This window comes from Camelus ferus, chromosome 2 (genome assembly GCF_009834535.1).
Source record: "Camelus ferus isolate YT-003-E chromosome 2, BCGSAC_Cfer_1.0, whole genome shotgun sequence".
In the NCBI taxonomy this organism is placed as follows: Eukaryota; Metazoa; Chordata; class Mammalia; order Artiodactyla; family Camelidae; genus Camelus; species Camelus ferus.
This window is the reverse complement of record NC_045697.1, coordinates 90,589,189-90,607,209: the sequence shown is the minus strand read 5'-3', so window position 1 is coordinate 90,607,209 and position 18,021 is coordinate 90,589,189. Positions and strand designations below refer to the sequence as shown.

Below are 18,021 nucleotides of genomic sequence, written 5' to 3'. Positions count from 1 at the left end.
CAAGGTAACATTTATTTCACAGCCCTACATTATTAATATTTACAATATATTAGTAATTTATAGGTTTATCTTCCCCAGGACATTATAATCATTTTTTTCCAAGTCAGAGACAATATGCTATTCATCTTTGTATTTTTTGAAAACAGCAGTGCTTTGTACTTAGTAGGTGCTTAATGAATAAATGACTAATCAGTTACTAAATGAATAGATGAAATGTAATAAACTTAAAAACACCTATACTTAAAGCTGTATTGTCTCTTTCTCTGAAGCATTCTCAGTTTCCCACTGATTAAATCATTAACAAGCCAGTGACTCATTTGGAATATAAAGACCTTCTGTAAGACTCAGGCCAGTGGCGTGATCCTCCAGTCTTCTCTTTCTCTCAAAATCTTCATCTAAGTCATCAGCAAACCCTTTTGGCTCATCCTTCAAAATATATCCAGAATCCAGAATCCACTGTCATTTCTTGCTTTGAGAATTTCCATAGCTCCTAACTGGTCCCTGCCTCCACCCTTGTTACCCTGCGAACCTGTTCTCTTCCACAGTAGCCTAAATGATCCTTTCAAAACTAAGGATGATGTATGTCCCTGCTGTGCTCTGGGAACCTTCTATCCTCTTCAGAACAAGGGCCACAGTCCTTTAGCATGTCCTTACGCATGGTCTGGCCCTGCTACTTTTACGGTCTCAACTCTTAGCACTCTCCTCCCCACCCAGCCTGCTCCGGCGCTTTTGCTGCCACTCCTCCCTCTGTGGCTTTGTACTTGCTATTTGTTATGTCTGGAAGCTCTGCCTCTGGATTTGCCACATGGCTCAGTCCCTTATTTCATTCAGTTCTCTGTTCAAATATTACTTGACACAATCAGAGGGATCTTTCAAAATAATAACTTCCACCTCTCATCCTTCCCATTTTATCATTCCTCTTGAAACTTATCCTACCTGATATATTACACTCCTTGCTATTCAGTAGCCTCCCCTATTAGAATATCGGCTTCATGAGGAGAGAGATTTGTTCACTGCTGTATCCCAGTGTCTAAAATAGTATTTAGTGCATAGTACGTACCTCAATATTTAAACAATATGGGGAAGGCTAATTTATATTACTAAATACTACTGAGTAAGTTAGTGAAATGTACCTTATAGAATCTTTCAGTATGTTAAAATGGAACGGAGGAGCCTCAGAACACAAAGCACGTAAGGATATGTGGCCAAACCACATTTTGCTGAATACCAATTTCTGATAGCTCGAAGAAGGACACAGAATTTTACTGCTGAATGAGTCCTAAGAGATGATATAATTCAGCTCATTCACTTTATAGCTGGTGAAGGAGGAAGAGTTGAGGCTCAGTCTGGGATTCCTTATTCCCAGCCCAGTGTTCTTCCACCTTTGAACCTAAGTTCTTCACAAATTTAGCATCCTTAGCAGATGTATTGCTAGATACGTTACAGTCATCTTCAGGGAGTATTTTTTGGGAGGGGGGCTGTATGATGTTTCACCAGTCACAAATAGACTTCTGCATGTTTATCCTTTTCAAGAAATCAACACTCACTTTCCATGCTATTAAAACAATTGCTATTTTAATTGTATACAACATTACAACTTATCTAGAAGGTACAATATTAAATGAAACTTTATCCTGGATCGAGAAGCAAGCAACCAACCAACCAACATTATACTACAGTTCTGTGTCTACTGCTGTACGTGTCCAATTATGTTCCAAAATACCTTGTACTGCTGGTTGAATACTTAAAGAATTATCAGTCACCCACAGGTAGTGACAACTTTCCAAGTAATAGTTGAGTTACAGATATCAAATATGGGAGGCACATTTACATTACAAACAACTATATTCAAATTTGCTATGGAAAAACACAGGTCAACCATTTTCTGAAATAGTAATCTGGGACATCAGATTCAGAATTATGAAATAAAGCTTTGAAGTTAAGTACTGTGAGTATAATCTTATCATTCAAGTTAGACTGGGTGACTGTTAAAAAAAATTAAATGAAAACAGTGATTGGGGGACATATTGATTAAAGAGTTTAGACAGAATATTTAGGGAGTGCCCTACCTCTTCAACCAACGTCTGTTGGAAAATTGCACGAATGGTGAGACAACACTGATGGAAATTCTTTATTAGCTGAGGGTGGATAGAGCCACCCAACTGTGCCACTTCTTCATGGGTAGGAGTAATAAAGATCCCTTGCACTGTTTCTAAGGCAACATAGTGGAAAAGTGTGTTCTCAGGACCAGATGTCAATCTTGGAAAGAAAAAACAAAAAGAAAAGAAAAAGATATTTAAGTAAACTTGAAAAAGTTTCTTCATTTTGAATTTTGTGGACTTCTAAAAAACTTTAAACTACAATATAATATTAGGAGTATAATTAGGGAAGGGAAACTAGGCCAAACATTTAATTCCTTCTTCCTTCTTATCTGAAATACAAGCTAGGGTTATTATCAATTCCCTTAATTGAAGCAAATTCTACATGTTATGCAAGGATAAACAAACACCAATTCATTTGCAAGTAACTTAATCGTCCCTTTGCTAGACAACCCAAACTGGCTAAACCTCTCTTTTTCCATGGTTGGTAATGAATAGCTTAGCCCATGTCTGACCCAGATATCTACAAGCCATAAACAAGGTATCAGTCTAGGGTGGACCACACATAAAAACACCTTCAAACAAACTAAACATTTTAGTTAGTAGCATTTAAGTCTTTTACCATAACTGTCAAACTGATCATCCTAAAGAAAAATAAAATTATTATTACCAACTGCAAAGCTGGGTTAGTAGTCTAGATTACCATGGCAATGACTAGCAGCATTCTACTGTTTCTCATCATTGTATTCTGTGTTCTCTTACTATTCTCATTTCTCCATTCTTTTTCTCCATCCTTTCTTCCCTTATTGAGATCTGCGATGGGCCAGCAGAACCTACAAATACTGCTTATTTCCACCAGTAGTAAGAAAAGCTAAAGGACAGCAATGATAGCAACAATGAAATAGTAGCTATCATATACCGAATGCCCTCTATGTGCCAACATAGGTGCTTTGAATTACCTTAGTTTTAATTCTTATAATGATCCTGTAAGATATTAAATGTTACTGTCCTCATTTTAACCATGAGGATATCAATTTTCAGAGGACTTAAATTACCTTGTCTGAGGTCACCTAGCTAAGTATCAGAGCTTAGGTGACTCTGAAGCCTATTCGGCTACCCCTTGCTCTTTCCTGATTGGCAGTCTTTAAATACCTGAAGAGCAATTCCCCATCCACATCTCAAGCACTCAAGCTGTCCCATTCTCATTCTAATGTCTATTAAAAAAATTCATTCAGTTGATTTTTTTTTTTCCAGCCACAGCACAGAGGCAAAGCAAAGGCCTATTTCAGCTCTTAGCCTAAATACCACTTCGATTATCCATGCTAGTCAAAATGCTGTTAAACTAATTAGGCAGCAAGATCAGAATAACTTCTTATCACTGACTTCTAAGTCTTAGTTCTCTTTAGAGACAAGGAATAGGCAGAGAAGGAGATCATCTACAAATTTTTCTCAGACTTTTCCATAGGATGGCTGGCTCATTAACAACTAGTGCCTGATGTTTTTTCAATCAAGTAAAAAATACTCAAGATGAAAAAATTATAATTATTCAAAAAAGAAAATAATTTAAAACATACATTTTAAACTCGAGGTTTTCAAATTCAAGATAAGGTACAGAACAGAAATGATTTTTTAAAAAAGAACTATTAATAAGATTCCTGTTTAGGGAAGTTTAGAATTAACATTTGTGTTAACCTCTTTAATTTTCTCTCAAAACAACCCCAAAACACAATGAGCAGGTCTGGTTCTTTTTTTTTTTTTTTTTTTAATTGAAATACAATCCGTTACAATATGTCAATTTCTGACGTACAGCACAATGTCCCAGTCATGCATATACATACATATATTCGTTTTCATATACTTTTTCATTAAAGATTATAACAAGGTATTGAATATAGTTCCCTGTGCTATATAGAAGAAATCTGTTTAAATTCTATTTTTATATATAGTGGCTAACATTTGCAAATCTCAAACTCCCAAATTTATCCCTTCCCACCTTCTTTCCCCTAGTAACCATTAGATAGTTTACTATGTCTGCAGATCTGTTTCTGTTTTGTAGATAAGTTCATTAGTGTCCTCTTTTTTTCTTTTTTTTAGATTCTACATATGCATGATACCATATGGTATTTTTCTTTCTCTTTCTGGCTTAGGTCTGGTATTTGAAAACCATAAATTCACACCATGTGTATTAACTTACTCAGTATAAAAACTGAAAGTATAAAAATCATCAGACAAGCAATTACCCAAAGGGAAGACAAATACTTGTTTGGTTTTGTTTTTTAAAGCAGATTAAATCAGATTTGTTCTTCAGAAAGGTCACTCCTACAGCAGAGAATGGATTCAGGGTAGGCTGGAAGTTGGCAGCCAGTTGCAATACAACCAGGTGAGAGAATGGGAGCCTGAACTAGGGTAGGATCATTAGGGGCTCAATGGTTTCAAGAATTATCAGAATACAGAATGGATAGGACTTGGTTACTGAATGAAATGTTTTCTGTATATTATTGTTTTTAGTATATTACATACTTTTATTTTATAAAAATATGTACTTACAGATTAGGATAATACCTAATACCACACTGGTTTATATCACACTTTTACTATTAGTCATTAGGTGTGGGCTACTCTGAGGGAGAGGCTGTAACCTTGGTTGAGTCAATTAACTTCCAAGTAGGACAAGGCCAAGGGAGGGACTCAGCTATGAGCCATTAGCAGCCATCACTCTCAAGCACTGTGAATGAGTACCTGGGGCTAAGGAGTATTGCAGCAACCACAGCATCCACTGGAGTCTAAAATAGCAAACTAAGTTAAAAACTAGACATACAAAAGGGAAGTCACCTATGGAAGAAAGATAAATGGGGACTTTCACATTTTGAAGTATTACTTTGTATGTTTCTTATTTCTTACAGGAGTATGTTTCCTATATGTGTAATGAAAAACAGAAAAACAGCATAGCAATTACCTTTCATATGTAAGAGATACCATAATTACACTTGTTGAATAAAATCTCAATTTGGTATGGAATCATACTTTTTCACTGTAAAATTTCCTTGAAGACACAAAGCTAAATGAAAAATTAAAATATAAGGAAGTTTCTTACTTCATTGTGTTATATATTTCCAATTCTTTTTCCAAAAGGTCCTTTTTCAAGTTCCCCAAATGAAATGGATTTGGAAGGGTAGACTTCTTTTTAGTGATCTGAAAAGTATCATTAAGTAAATCAGTTTTTATCTAAGAATGGAATCAACAGAAGTAATGTAAAAACTAAAAATCCTTCTGAGAGAACTACTTACTATTTGCAATGTTTCCTTTAAATATTTTCAATGCTAACTTGTACCTCTTGGCCTATCCTTTGCTAGAAGTGACCCCAGGGCCATGTCATGGGAGGACATGACGGTTCTCCCTGTAAACTCCTACCAGCACCATAATGAAGCCATTACCAAGTTTTGTTAGAATTTATATGTATGCATACTTGTCTCCTTCTCTAGACCGCACCTCTCAACAGAGAGCTGTATCTTATTCATCTTTTTATCTCCTTTGTGTAGCATGGCCCTTGGTACACAGTAGGTGTTCAATCAATATTTATTGAATGGCTGGATCTTAGAGATTAATACAGTTTCTTTTAAGAGCTCCTTAAGTCTATCCAAATCCTCTTAGACTATATTTCCTATCAATTTCACAGACTGGGATTATGAGTACCACCAGTGTGAGTACTTCCTAAATACACCCACTTAGAGCTCCAAGAGTGCTCTATTTTTTGGAATTAGGAGACCAAATCTATGGTCATCTATGCCACAATACTTAGAATCTGTTTTATTTGTACCCCTTCTCAGAATCCTTCATGCTTTGTCTGGCATCACCTTCATTCACCCAAATTAAGTTTCAAAAATGTTTTGAAAGAGCAGCATCACTAGAATAAGTACAAAGTCTACTAGGGTGATTACTCTAATAATCATTTGGATATGTTATGGTATTTTCATGGGAAAAAACATGGAAAAACAATAATCTAAAAAAAGAACATTTTCTTTGTTTTATTTGTCACATGTTGGATTCTTGAGTATGGAGAGCAGACTTTCACAGTTGCAGATAAAAAAATACTCATCTATGGGAAAAATAGGACAAATATTCATATATGTATAGATATAACTTTTTTTAAGTTCTTGATTTTATTTTTGTTTCTGCTGAACATTTTCTTTGCTATTTAGTCAGATCAGTCCCCAAATGCCCCAGAAATAGGATGTTCTTTGTTATCACTGTGAATAGAGAAAAAAGAGATGAACACAGAAAGCAAGATTAGAGAGTTTCCCTACTTGTAATTACTGTCAAGTATATACGCTGTTAAGCACATTCTAGCTAATGTTTTATCACTTGGTATTTCTTTCTCTTTTTGATCCTAAATCATTAGTTTGTCAATAGTGACTAAAACAACCACTAGTTCAAATGAAGAATGATCTGCTATTAAAAATTATTCTGCAGTTATAAAATAAGGACTGGAGAGACAGCTTAGCTCCCAGAATGTACACACTTGAAGGAACACACACCTTAAGCAAGGCCCCACTTTCTTCTGAACCATCAGATCCCTGAGATTCTCTTTGCTTCTGGACTGTGTCCAGTGTACTGTGGGGGCTCAAGCCAGCACCTTCTCCAGCTTCATAACCATTGTCAGATCCTCCACTTCGGGAAGGACTGGGCTTACGTGTCTTTAAGGAATAGTCACCAAAAAGAGTTCTTCTGCACGTTGGAGAGGTTGCTACTTTGGAGGTCCCTTGTAGCCTATTGAGGATGGGTGAAGTTGTCAAATTATCTAATTTTTCATGTGATCCAGCAAGGAACCAATCAGCACAAGACAAACAGGGGCCCGGAGAAAAGGCTAGCTGTTCATTTATGCGGGAATCTACCCCTTCCAGCTGGTGAAGAGTTGTTTTGACCTGATCCACGTATATACAGTCTGGTCCAGGATTCCCAATAGCTTTGGATGCACAGCCTCCAGCTTCTAATAGTACACACAACAGGTAATGTCTCTATACAAAAACAATTATTAATATAGATTTAGCCACATTTAAAAATTTGTATGTAACATGCATGTATAAATTTATGAATTCTAAAGACATGAGCATATGGCATAATCACGTGATGCTTATTAAAAACTACCCCCCTTCTTAGTTATTGCAATGCTTTTGATCACCCTTGACATCTAATCTCACTTTGCCTTATCCTGATACACCATCAGCTACTACTTTTGACACATAGAATTCCCTAAGGTAGCTTTCAAAGAGCCTCAATCATTGATAGTCCCTTCATTCACAATCACATATTTGTTGTTTCTGATTCTATATTCTTTTCATGTCTCTATTTCCCAAAACAAACCAGAGTATAAAAGTTCTAATTTTATAGAAATGGGAACAAAAGATCATAATAACCTGCTAAAAATCTTATCTTGGGTTTCATTAATGTTTCTCTATGAGTATGAAATGGATGCAAAAAAAAAAAAAAGAAAGAAGCGCATGTAACACTTTCTGGAATACTAGTATTTGACATACTCATAATTTTAAATTATCATTTCTGTTTGTGTATTTATTTAGGCAGTAAATGATGAAAACAAGCAAACGAAAAACAAACCCAAGAAAGAAACTAAGGTAAACTTACCAAGCCAACAATTAGCAAAAAATATCTCCCCTCAGGTTCCTGAAAGACTTCAGTGTTTGAGGCTGAAGAAGGTTGGAGGTGATAGAGGGGAAACACTTCTCTCCATATTACCAACTGACCGATTCTCTGTTTTGCTGCTAAAGGCAGTAGGCAGTGGTGGCGACAGTATACAGCAATATTAATAAGATCATCCTTAGGCAAATGACTGCATATCAAGTAACCCTTGAATTTAACCACAGAGAATAAAAGTCAACTAGTGATATAAAGCAGTCATCCCATAATACATTTCTGAGAGTTTTATAGGTGCTTCTTCAGTTGGCTTAAAATATTCCAGTTTCAAATAGGAGTAAGTGAAGACATAGTGAAAATAAATGTATTTTTAACTAGAGATCAAATATTCATGATAACAAGTCTATAACAGGTGGACTTTAGCATAAAGCAAGATCACCTCTGAGTAACATTAGCCTGAGAATATGGCAAAATTAGGAAAGAACTGACCTTCTGAAAATGAAAGGCGGAGAAGCAGGAGAGGAGGTGGGAAGCATACTTTTCACTACATACAGTTCTGTATTGTCTGATTATTTTTTAGATATGTTTTATACTGTGTTTAACAACCTTTTAAAAAATTAAAATACTTAAATTCACTTGACACTTAATTTGCTTTTACCCGGAAGTCAACTAATTGATGTTAGAATATTTTCTAAAAAGATATATGGTTACTTTCTGAAGATAAGAAAAGAGACAAACGACTGCAAAACGGAATCATCACAGTATTACTTTTCTCTCATAAACACTTGGTTCTTTGAGTTTTGTTTCTCTTTTACACATGTGTAAATGTCTTAAGATATAATGAAACCAGAAATATTTATTGTATTTGTAAATATGTAGGTACAAGTCTTGTTTTCAAATCTAAACCTTATGGTAACTACATTCAGAGAAAAAGATAAATTTATTTTTCATGTTTGTAAGAGTTTGAGAAAATTTAATTTAGGTCTGTTCATATAGCAGTTGGACATTTATAAAAATTTCAAGCTTCAGGACCTACTATATAGCACAGGGAACTATATTCAATTTCTTATAATAGCATATAATGGAAAAGAATCTGGAAATAAAATATATATGTATGTACATGTATAACTGAATCACTTTGCTGTACACCTGAAGCTAGCATTCTAAATCAGCTACACTTCAATAAAAAACTTCAAAGAAAGAAAAAAATTTTCAAGCTTCAACTTACCTTGTAAAATAGAGAAGACCCCAAAATTGTATACAGCCGCCTCATGTCATAGTAATCCTCAGACTAGGGGAAAGAACACAGTGGAGATGTATATATATATATATAGATCTCTCTATATATCTATATATTTTATATATCTATGTATTTTGTGTATATATATATATATATAAAAAATATAAAAAATGATCTAAAAAATTTAGTTAAGTGGGGAGGGTATAGCTTATGGGAGAATGCATGCCTAGCATGCATGAAGGTCCTGGGTTCAATCCCCAATACCTCCATTAAGAGTAAATGAATGAATGAATGAGTGAATAAACCAAATTACCTCCTCCTCCCAAGAAAATAACCTAAAAAATCCTAGTTAAGCTAAAACAATTAAAATGGAAATTACATTCTTTAGTAACTGAACTGTTCATAGTACTTTCTTTAGAAATCAATATACTAGGGTATTAGGGTGAAAGATAAGGTACATATATATTTACTTTTGACTGAGAACAATCTTATTTTTGGTTTCTGTGAGATACTGTTGATTAGAGACATCTAAGAGTAGAATATAAGATTTGTTACCCATGAGGGATTGAAAGAAACCTACCAAGAGAAAATGCTTCTACTATACATCATCTAAAATACACAATATTACTATATACTATTTTTGAAAGTACAAATTGTTACAACCTATTTGGGGGCAACTAAGTAAAAAAAAAATTAAATACACATACCTTTTAAGTAATTCGACTTCTAGAAATCTACAGAAATACTTAATCAAGAGAATCAAGATCTTTGTATAAAAAGTTAAAGTATAATTAATTATTTTAATATGCAAGAATTGGAATAAAGTGAAGTCCAACAATGGAAAATGGTTAAGGAACTTAGGTATGTTCACATCACGGTATATTATACATCTGTTTAAAAAAATAAAGTTGATATATATAAGCAAGCACAAAAGGTTTCAGAATATATTGTTCAGCAAAGAATGCTACTGTAGAACAAAATATTCACTATCATCTAAGTTTTGTTAAAAATAGCACCTCCAATGATAGACATGTACATGTATACATACGTGTTGTTTTGTATTGGAGTACGTAAGTGTATAGAAAAGGGTCTGGAAGAATAGGTTCTAAACTGTAAGAGCCGATATAACTGAGGATGGAATTGGAGGAGATGGATGAGGAAGGAGGACATTTGTTTTTAATAACCATGCTTGCATTTTTACCCAATATGCATGCATTAATCTTATAATAAAAAAATACAGTGAAACCTAAGGAAAATTGAAAACTGGAAATAATCTAAATATCCCTCAACTGGGGAATGGGTGAACACTGTGATACCATCATACAATGGAATACTAGTCAACAACAAAAAGGATGGAACTGCTGATACACACGATTACAAGAAGAAATCTCAAATGCTAAGTGAAAGAAGTCAGGCCCATCCTTTTTCACGTTCTGACTGCTTTTATATCAAAGAAATTCCTTGTAATGCTTTACTGTGCCCATATTTAAGAATGAGGAATTAATAAATTCATTGGAAGCTTCTTGAGGGTATGGAAGCTCTCTGATTTGCTTCATTATAGGTAAGCTTTTAAAAATTACTATAATTAAAATTTTTAACTGTAGTCAAATACACATAATATAAAATTTACCATCTTAATCATGTTTAAGTGTACAGCTCAGTAGTGTTAAGTACATTCACATTGTTGTAAAACCAATCTCCAGAACTCTTTTCCTCTTGCAAAACCAAAACTCAGTATCCTTTAAAAAATTACGCTCCACTTCTCCCCTACCCCCAGCCCCTGGCGTCCACTCTTCTACTTTCTGTCTTTAAGAATTTGACTACTTTAGGTATCTCCTATAGGTGGAATTGTGTACTATTTTGTCTTTTTGTGACAGGCTTGGTTCACTTGGTATAGTGTCTCCAGGTTCATCCATATTGAGGCATATGTCAGAATTTACTTCCTTTTGGAGACTGAGTCATGTCCCATTATATGTATTAACCACGATTTTTTGTTGTTCATTCCTGTGTTGGTGGACGCTGGGGATGCTTTCTCCTTTTGGCTGTTGTGAATGATGCTGCTACGAATGTGGGTGTGCAAATATGTCTTCAAGATTCTGCTTTTAATGCTTTTGACTATATGGAGTTGCTGGATCATGTGGTCATTCTGGTTGTGATTTTTTGGGGGCCGCCTTGTGCTTTTTCGCATTCCCCAACAGTGCACAGGAAGTTCCAACACCTGGTGTTTTCTGTCTTGTTTTTTGTCTGTTTGTCTAATGGTAGCCATCCTAATAGGTGTGGGCAAACTGTTTCATGTGTATAGTTTTGTACTCTGCTTTTTCCACATAAAATGACCCTGAACATTTTCCCATGTCAATAGACAGTTTTCTAAACACTATTTTTAATGGCTGTATTATTTAACATCCATAATGTGGTATTTTAATTTGTTTCTGGTAATTTTTCAGAGTATAAATAATGTTGTACAGAACATTCTTATGAAAAAAACTTTGTGTACATCTCTGATATTTTCCTAAGTTGGTAAGTTTCTGGAGGTTGAATTCCTAGATCATAGTGTATAACTTTTTAATGAATATTGCCAGATAGCTTTTCCGAAAGGTTGCATCAGTTTATACTTTTACTAGTATGAAAGTGTCATCTACATTGAACATTGTCAGACAAAATTACTTCAATGTATGATCATAAACACAAAGTTACCAAGAATATTCATCAACAGATAACAATGGTTTAACTCTGAGAACAGAGCTGGCTTTGATGTATGAGTTGTCAAGCAAAATGCTAGATTTATTTTTATTTTGTATTTTTCAATAGTATTTGTATAACAATAAATATTTTAACTTCCTAATTAAAAAAAGAAGGCAGACCCCCAAAATTATCTACCATATGATTCAACTTATATGGCATTCCAGAAAAGGTAAAACCATGTGGACAGGTCTTTGTATTGACATAGCTTTCATTTCTCTTAGGAAATTAGATAGGAATACAAAGGTAGAATCATATGGTAGGTGTATATTTAGGTAATTAAGAAACTGCCAAACTGTTTTCCAAAGTAACTGCATCATTTTATAGTCTCTATTTGTAAACTTGTTTTCTTTTATGGATTGTGTTTTGATGTATCCAAAGAATCCCAATAGATCTTTTTCTAACCATAGTTACTTTCTGTGCTCATTAAAGTGATGAAAGCAGGAATTAGAGTTTTAATTAAACCTACTGGATGTAAGTTCCTAAAACCCAGATATTTAAATATTTTAGATCTAAACTGCCCCGAATGATTGATATCTATCTGAACGTTCTCCATCAATGAAAAAATGTATGACCTAAGAAGAGTTCACCTTGCTTAAATTTCCAGTATTTTTACAAACAAAATACCCTTCCATTTGCTCAGGATCTTAGTTAAGACTAGGCCACCCCTTCAGTCTAACGCTCTCTCTCCACTTTCACCAGCAGTCTTCTAAAGAATGACGATCCAGCCTCACTGCTTCTACTTCCTAACTTACCATTTACTTTTTTGGGGGAATTATTTAGAATAAAATTTATTAATAAATTATTGATTTTCCTCTCGGTAGCATAGAAAAATACACTAAGCCATGTTTTCAAAGCATGTTAACTAAGGGAGTACGATATATTCTACTCTGTGAAACACAGGTTGAGTATACTTTAAGTTAAAATTTCCTACACAGATAACAGGTAATAAGACCGGCAAGAAGGAAAAGAGCATAAGCAAAACATTCAAATACAGTTATAATGATATTTTTAAATATTTGGAAACGTGAATTTGCAGAATGTAAGCAGCATGTGTGTTTTAATTTGCTATACACAGTTACCACCTATTAAGAATACCCACTCCAGTCAGGAGAAATGCAGTAACTACATCTTTCAATGTTTGTTTCAACTTTGGACTTAAATACCAACATAATCTTCTGTTCAAAAATCAATCATTTACTTTGTAAAGAGTTCAACTGAAAATTTTAGCATATACAAAAATTGAGTAGTATAATTAGCTCCTATGTACCCATACTCCCAGCTTCCACAATGACCTGAAGCTAATCTTGTTTCATCTATATCTCCTTCTCCTTCTCCCCTCTCCCTACTGAATTATTTCAGAGTCAATCCCAGATGTTTTGGCATTTCATCTGTAAATAGTTCAGAATGTATCTCTAAAACAGGACTTTAACAAAATATATAACCATAATACCATGACCTTATCTATAGGATTATTCTCACCTAATAGCCAGTTATCAATTCCTTGATTGCCTCATAGATGTTTTTAAAATTTTGTTTGTTTGAATCTGGATCCAAGTAAGGTCCATATTGAAACTGGTTGATATGTTTATTAAGCCTCTTGTAACTGAGAGGTTCTCTCTCAACCTCTCCTCAGCCGCCTTCTAATTTATTTGTTGAAGAAACTGTCCTGTGTGTTTCCCAGTCTGGATTTTGCTGATTGCAATCTTCCTCCCTCAAATGGGATATTTTAACATGTCCCTTTCCTCCTGGCATTTCCAGTAAATTGGTAGTTAGATCTTGAGGCAGGATCAAGTATACTTCATAGGGGGTTTGTGTGTTCCCCTTTAGGAACCACATACTATCTTGTTGTCTTTCCTTTTGTGATGTTAACAGCTACTGATGATCACTGCTTAGATCCATTAACTCAGTGAGGGATTATAAAATGATATTCCAATTCTGACATTCTTTCTTAATATATTAGGTAGACCACTTCCACAAAGAGAAACTCCCCCTCATCTCTATTTGGCAACCCTGAGGTATGGTTCAGATAGGAAAGGCAGATAAATATTTGATTCTTTCTCCTTAATCACCAGTTTCCACAGTAATGAACTGGTTCCTTAGCATCCCTCAAAGCTGACCAAAAAGTTTCTTTTTTTCTTTAGTAACATTATAAACTCGTGGTTTAAAAAAAAAACAAACTCATGTTTTAAAAGATTAAAAACCATACTCCCAACTTAAATTCAGGTCTACAGTGCTTTTACTTAATATAATCAGTATTACATGTATGTCCTTTCTCTCAAAGCCCAGTTTTTAAGGATACTCATGTAATTAGTCATTACATATATATATTATGTAAAAAATATTTTTAACTGAATAGAAAATCTTAAGGCAGCAAAATGGATTTTGTCCATTTCAATAGACACCTAATGTTACATATTTCAAGATTATTACATGCCGCCTTGGAAAATATTTAGAATAATGACTGATTTACAAAATAAGAAATTAATATTGAACCTTTCCTAAAATCTACTGCTTCTCTTACCAGTTCTGCAAAATCTGCTGCCTCCAAGTCACTCAGTGCTGTATCTAATTCCATCTATGTGGGGAAAAAAAAAGAATAATACATTTAACTCATATTACTTACTTTTTAGTAACGGCCATATAAATGTGCTTAATAATTACTTGAAGAATTAAATAAAGATCTCTTTCTCCTTTGTGTTATTTAAGAGATGTCCCCAAATGGAAGATCTTGTTTTCAAGCTTTGCAATTACAAAAAATTAATTTATTTCACATATAGGCATTTTTCAGTTAAATCTCAATTATTTCAAAATGGGCTTCACTCTTTATTCAACGCAAACTAATTTATGAGGTTAAAAAACTGCTTTCCAGTTCTAAGTTAGAAACTTTTTTAACCAAGAATATGAAAACTAATATATGTATGTATATGCATGACTGGAACATTGTGCTGTACACCAGAAACTGACACATTGTAACTGACTGTACTTCAATTTAAAAATAAATAAATAAATAGAAAAAAAATTTAACCTATTAAAAATCTTAAGCGAAAAAAAAAATCCTAATGTAACCAATCTACTTTGACTTGTTTTTATTGTTCTGTTTCCTATATATTTCTCAACAGCTGGAGTCTTGGAAATTATCAACATTCTTCCCATCTCTCTCTTATGTTTTGTATAAAAAGACTGTTAATCTTTATTCATGGATTAAAACATGAAGGCAAGTGTTCCCCTGGAATCTGGCACGGTTTAACTACCCTACAGAGTTATTAGAAAAATCTCTTACTTTGGATTTAGCTTTTGTTTCTATGGAAATTGTCTGAACTCTTTCATGTATTTGTCCCTCCCTGAAGCATTCAAAATTTAAAAACAGAATAAATTTAATCTTCAGTTTAATCTGTAATGCATATTTAAAAATTGAAAATTATTGACAGTTGAAGCTTGTAGCATATATGGTATTTGTGAAAAATGATCCTTTTTTTTTTTAAAGGCCAAGGCACTCTCTGCAGGACTGTTTCACAAACTGTGTCTTACTGAGATGACAAAAGCTTTGGAAACATTAGTTATGCCTTTCAATGCTTTTCACCCAGTATGACTTATTACTCATTTGTGACCTACATTTTTCTGCATCTAGCAAATACTTCATGTTCTCCTCTTTGTGGCTACAGTTTCCCTTGTGAAAAACTACAGGACAAAAAGAAAATTACCCACTTGTGATTTCTGACCTCAGAAATGTTAATGTTTAACAGGTTCTTGCCGCTAAAGTCTATAGGCTAATATACAAGGTTGCTTTGATTGTTTCTTCATATTAAAAGGTAAAATTTCTTTTCTCTTAATTATTCCAGCATACCTTAGGAAAAATCATTTTTTTAAAAATTCTGACCAAAAAACAAAATAAGGAAATTCTCAAACACTTGGGAAAGAAAACTGAAGTGAGACTTCATTATCTACTAAACTCAGAACAATATGTTTTTTCCTAGTTAAAAATAACTATTTCCAACTAAAATTTATCAGGCACAAGTTACCACACACACACACACACACACACACACACACACACACACGTTTTTAACTAGATTTCTTAAGGCATAAAATTCCTTAATCTTTTCCATTAGAAGATATATATTCAATAAACCCTATTATTTTTAACACAGTAAGAAATCTCAAAGGGAAAAAGAAAGTAAGCTCTTTGAGTTTGCTGGTAAAACAAAAACAAAAACTTCAAGGGTTATTATGTTTTTCAAACTTTACAGTCATCAGAAACTTTTAGATCACTTTATCAGATGGTATTGATCTCTTTCCAAACCATCCTTCTTGATTCTCTTACCCAGACTACAAAATATAGAAAATGCTTATGCTGTACCCTTATTGTTTCCTGTGTTTTAATTCCACCTACCCAACTGAGCATCCAGAGGACTTTTCCAGATTCCCAAAGCAGAGCACAACTCTGAGTACCTGGCACAAGTCCTACAGGAGTGTCAGACTTAAGCAACAGCTATGATTTGAGGCAACAGATTAAAGATATATATACACCAGAATTCACACAGTGATGTCTCAGTTTGATATTCTTTTAGGTTGAAATAAATAAAAGCATACAGTCCTTTTTATCAAATATATGGTAAATTTAGAAAAAAAAAAAAAAAGCCAATCAGAGAAATCTGAATACAAGAGGTAGTCTTCACATGGAATTTGAAAGACCAAAACAGGCTATATTTTAAGGTGTCCTGAAGTTCTTAGAAGGGAGACATATTTGATCTTAACATATCCAAAGTCGAAAGACATTGCCCCTAAAAACATTAAATGCCTCTACTCTCGTAGAAGAGATCGCATATTTTGAGGGAAGAGGGTTCTTTGGTGAAGAGATTCGAAGACAGGAGAAAGAACTTGGGCAACTGCAAGACCAGACTGGGAGGCTCATGACATGGCACCTCTGACCCACAAAATCTGCCTTGTGTCTTTCAGCAGAAAAAAGGCCCTGGAATGGGCATAAGACAGAATTTTTGGAACCAGGGTCTTTCCTTCTTAAAAGTAAGGTTATCTAATTACTTTCTATTTTGAACCCATATAATTTCTTATGAAAACGCTGATGGCAGTAGAATTACATATTTCACACTTTTTAGTTTTTCTATGACCTAAGAAAATGATCATTATTGGCCTGAGGTACAAAAGATGCAGCAGTGGGGCAAGTGACAAAGGCAAGGACAAAATAAGAAGACCTGAAGGTGAAGTTTCCTTTACACATGCTCTAACAACCTCAACTCCTTCCTAATAATCATTGTACAATAATACTCTCAGAACTACAGCTATAGCTACAACATGCCAGGCATGATTCTTAGCACTTTATTGTAATAACTCGTCACTTCTCTATGAAGTAGGTACAATTATGGTCCCCATTTTACAGATGAGGAAATCGAACAAAGTGGCTAATATATCAGTTTAAATTATTACTAAACTGTCAGAAGGTATTTATTTGATCAGACATGGTAGAATTTCATGAAGAGCAGAATCTTGCATTGGGATTTTACTACAATATAGCCTGGGTTTCTCCATGGTTGGGAACTGGCTGTGGCATAGTGCCTCATTTAATACTAATACGAACACTGTTGCTAAATAGATTACTGTTGATGAAAATGTCTGAAATGATCTTTCCAGTCATTCAGCAGTAAAGATATTTTGGATCTACAGGAACGACTAAAATCACATTGATAATACTTAACTGTTATGAAGTCTTACCTTTGTTAAGCTATCTATGGGACAAGGCAAAGCTAATTATATATGTTCATGTAAAACAAAGATTTTTCTATTATTAATGGAGTTTGTATTTTACTTAAGAATATTGTTAACCAGGCATTCCATCTACCTTTTTTTTAACATTTTTTTAATTGCGTTATAGTCATTTTACAATGTTGTGTCAAATTCCAGGGTAGAGTACAATTTTTCAGTTATACATGAACATACATATATTCATTGTCACATTTTTTTTCGCTGTGAGCTACCTTGTATATATTTCCCTGTGCTATACAATATAATCTTGTTTATCTATTCTACATTTTGAAATCCCAGTCCATCTACCTTTAATTATATAGAAACATAAACCTAACTAGATGACCTTCCTCTGTAAAAATCAAAATCACAAAATTTAAAAGTAGGACATGTCATATAATTATGATTTCTGAGAAGTATTCCAAGTTTGGACAAAGCTTAAATGTTAGAGTAAGATGAGAGAGATAATTTCTATTTAGAAAGAAAAAGTCCACTGCACTGGACCCTCCTACTTTTATCAACCAATTGCCCCTT

At 34.0% G+C, this 18,021-nt stretch overlaps 1 protein-coding gene across 3 annotated transcripts in view; it reads right to left on the bottom strand.

Annotated features, from left to right (window-relative positions):
- INTU (inturned planar cell polarity protein) overlaps positions 1 to 18,021 on the bottom strand; it is a 73,765-nt gene that overhangs the window by 5,706 nt on the left and 50,038 nt on the right. For all 3 annotated transcript variants that reach the window (XM_032463194.1, XM_006178614.3, XM_032463202.1), the window contains exons 9-14: positions 14,252 to 14,305; positions 8,977 to 9,039; positions 7,740 to 7,961; positions 6,635 to 7,114; positions 5,194 to 5,291; positions 2,070 to 2,259 (exon numbers count right to left, since the gene is read on the bottom strand). In XM_032463194.1, the coding sequence (XP_032319085.1) occupies positions 2,070 to 2,259; positions 5,194 to 5,291; positions 6,635 to 7,114; positions 7,740 to 7,961; positions 8,977 to 9,039; positions 14,252 to 14,305 (1,107 nt within the window). The remainder of the gene's footprint in view (positions 1 to 2,069; positions 2,260 to 5,193; positions 5,292 to 6,634; positions 7,115 to 7,739; positions 7,962 to 8,976; positions 9,040 to 14,251; positions 14,306 to 18,021) is intronic.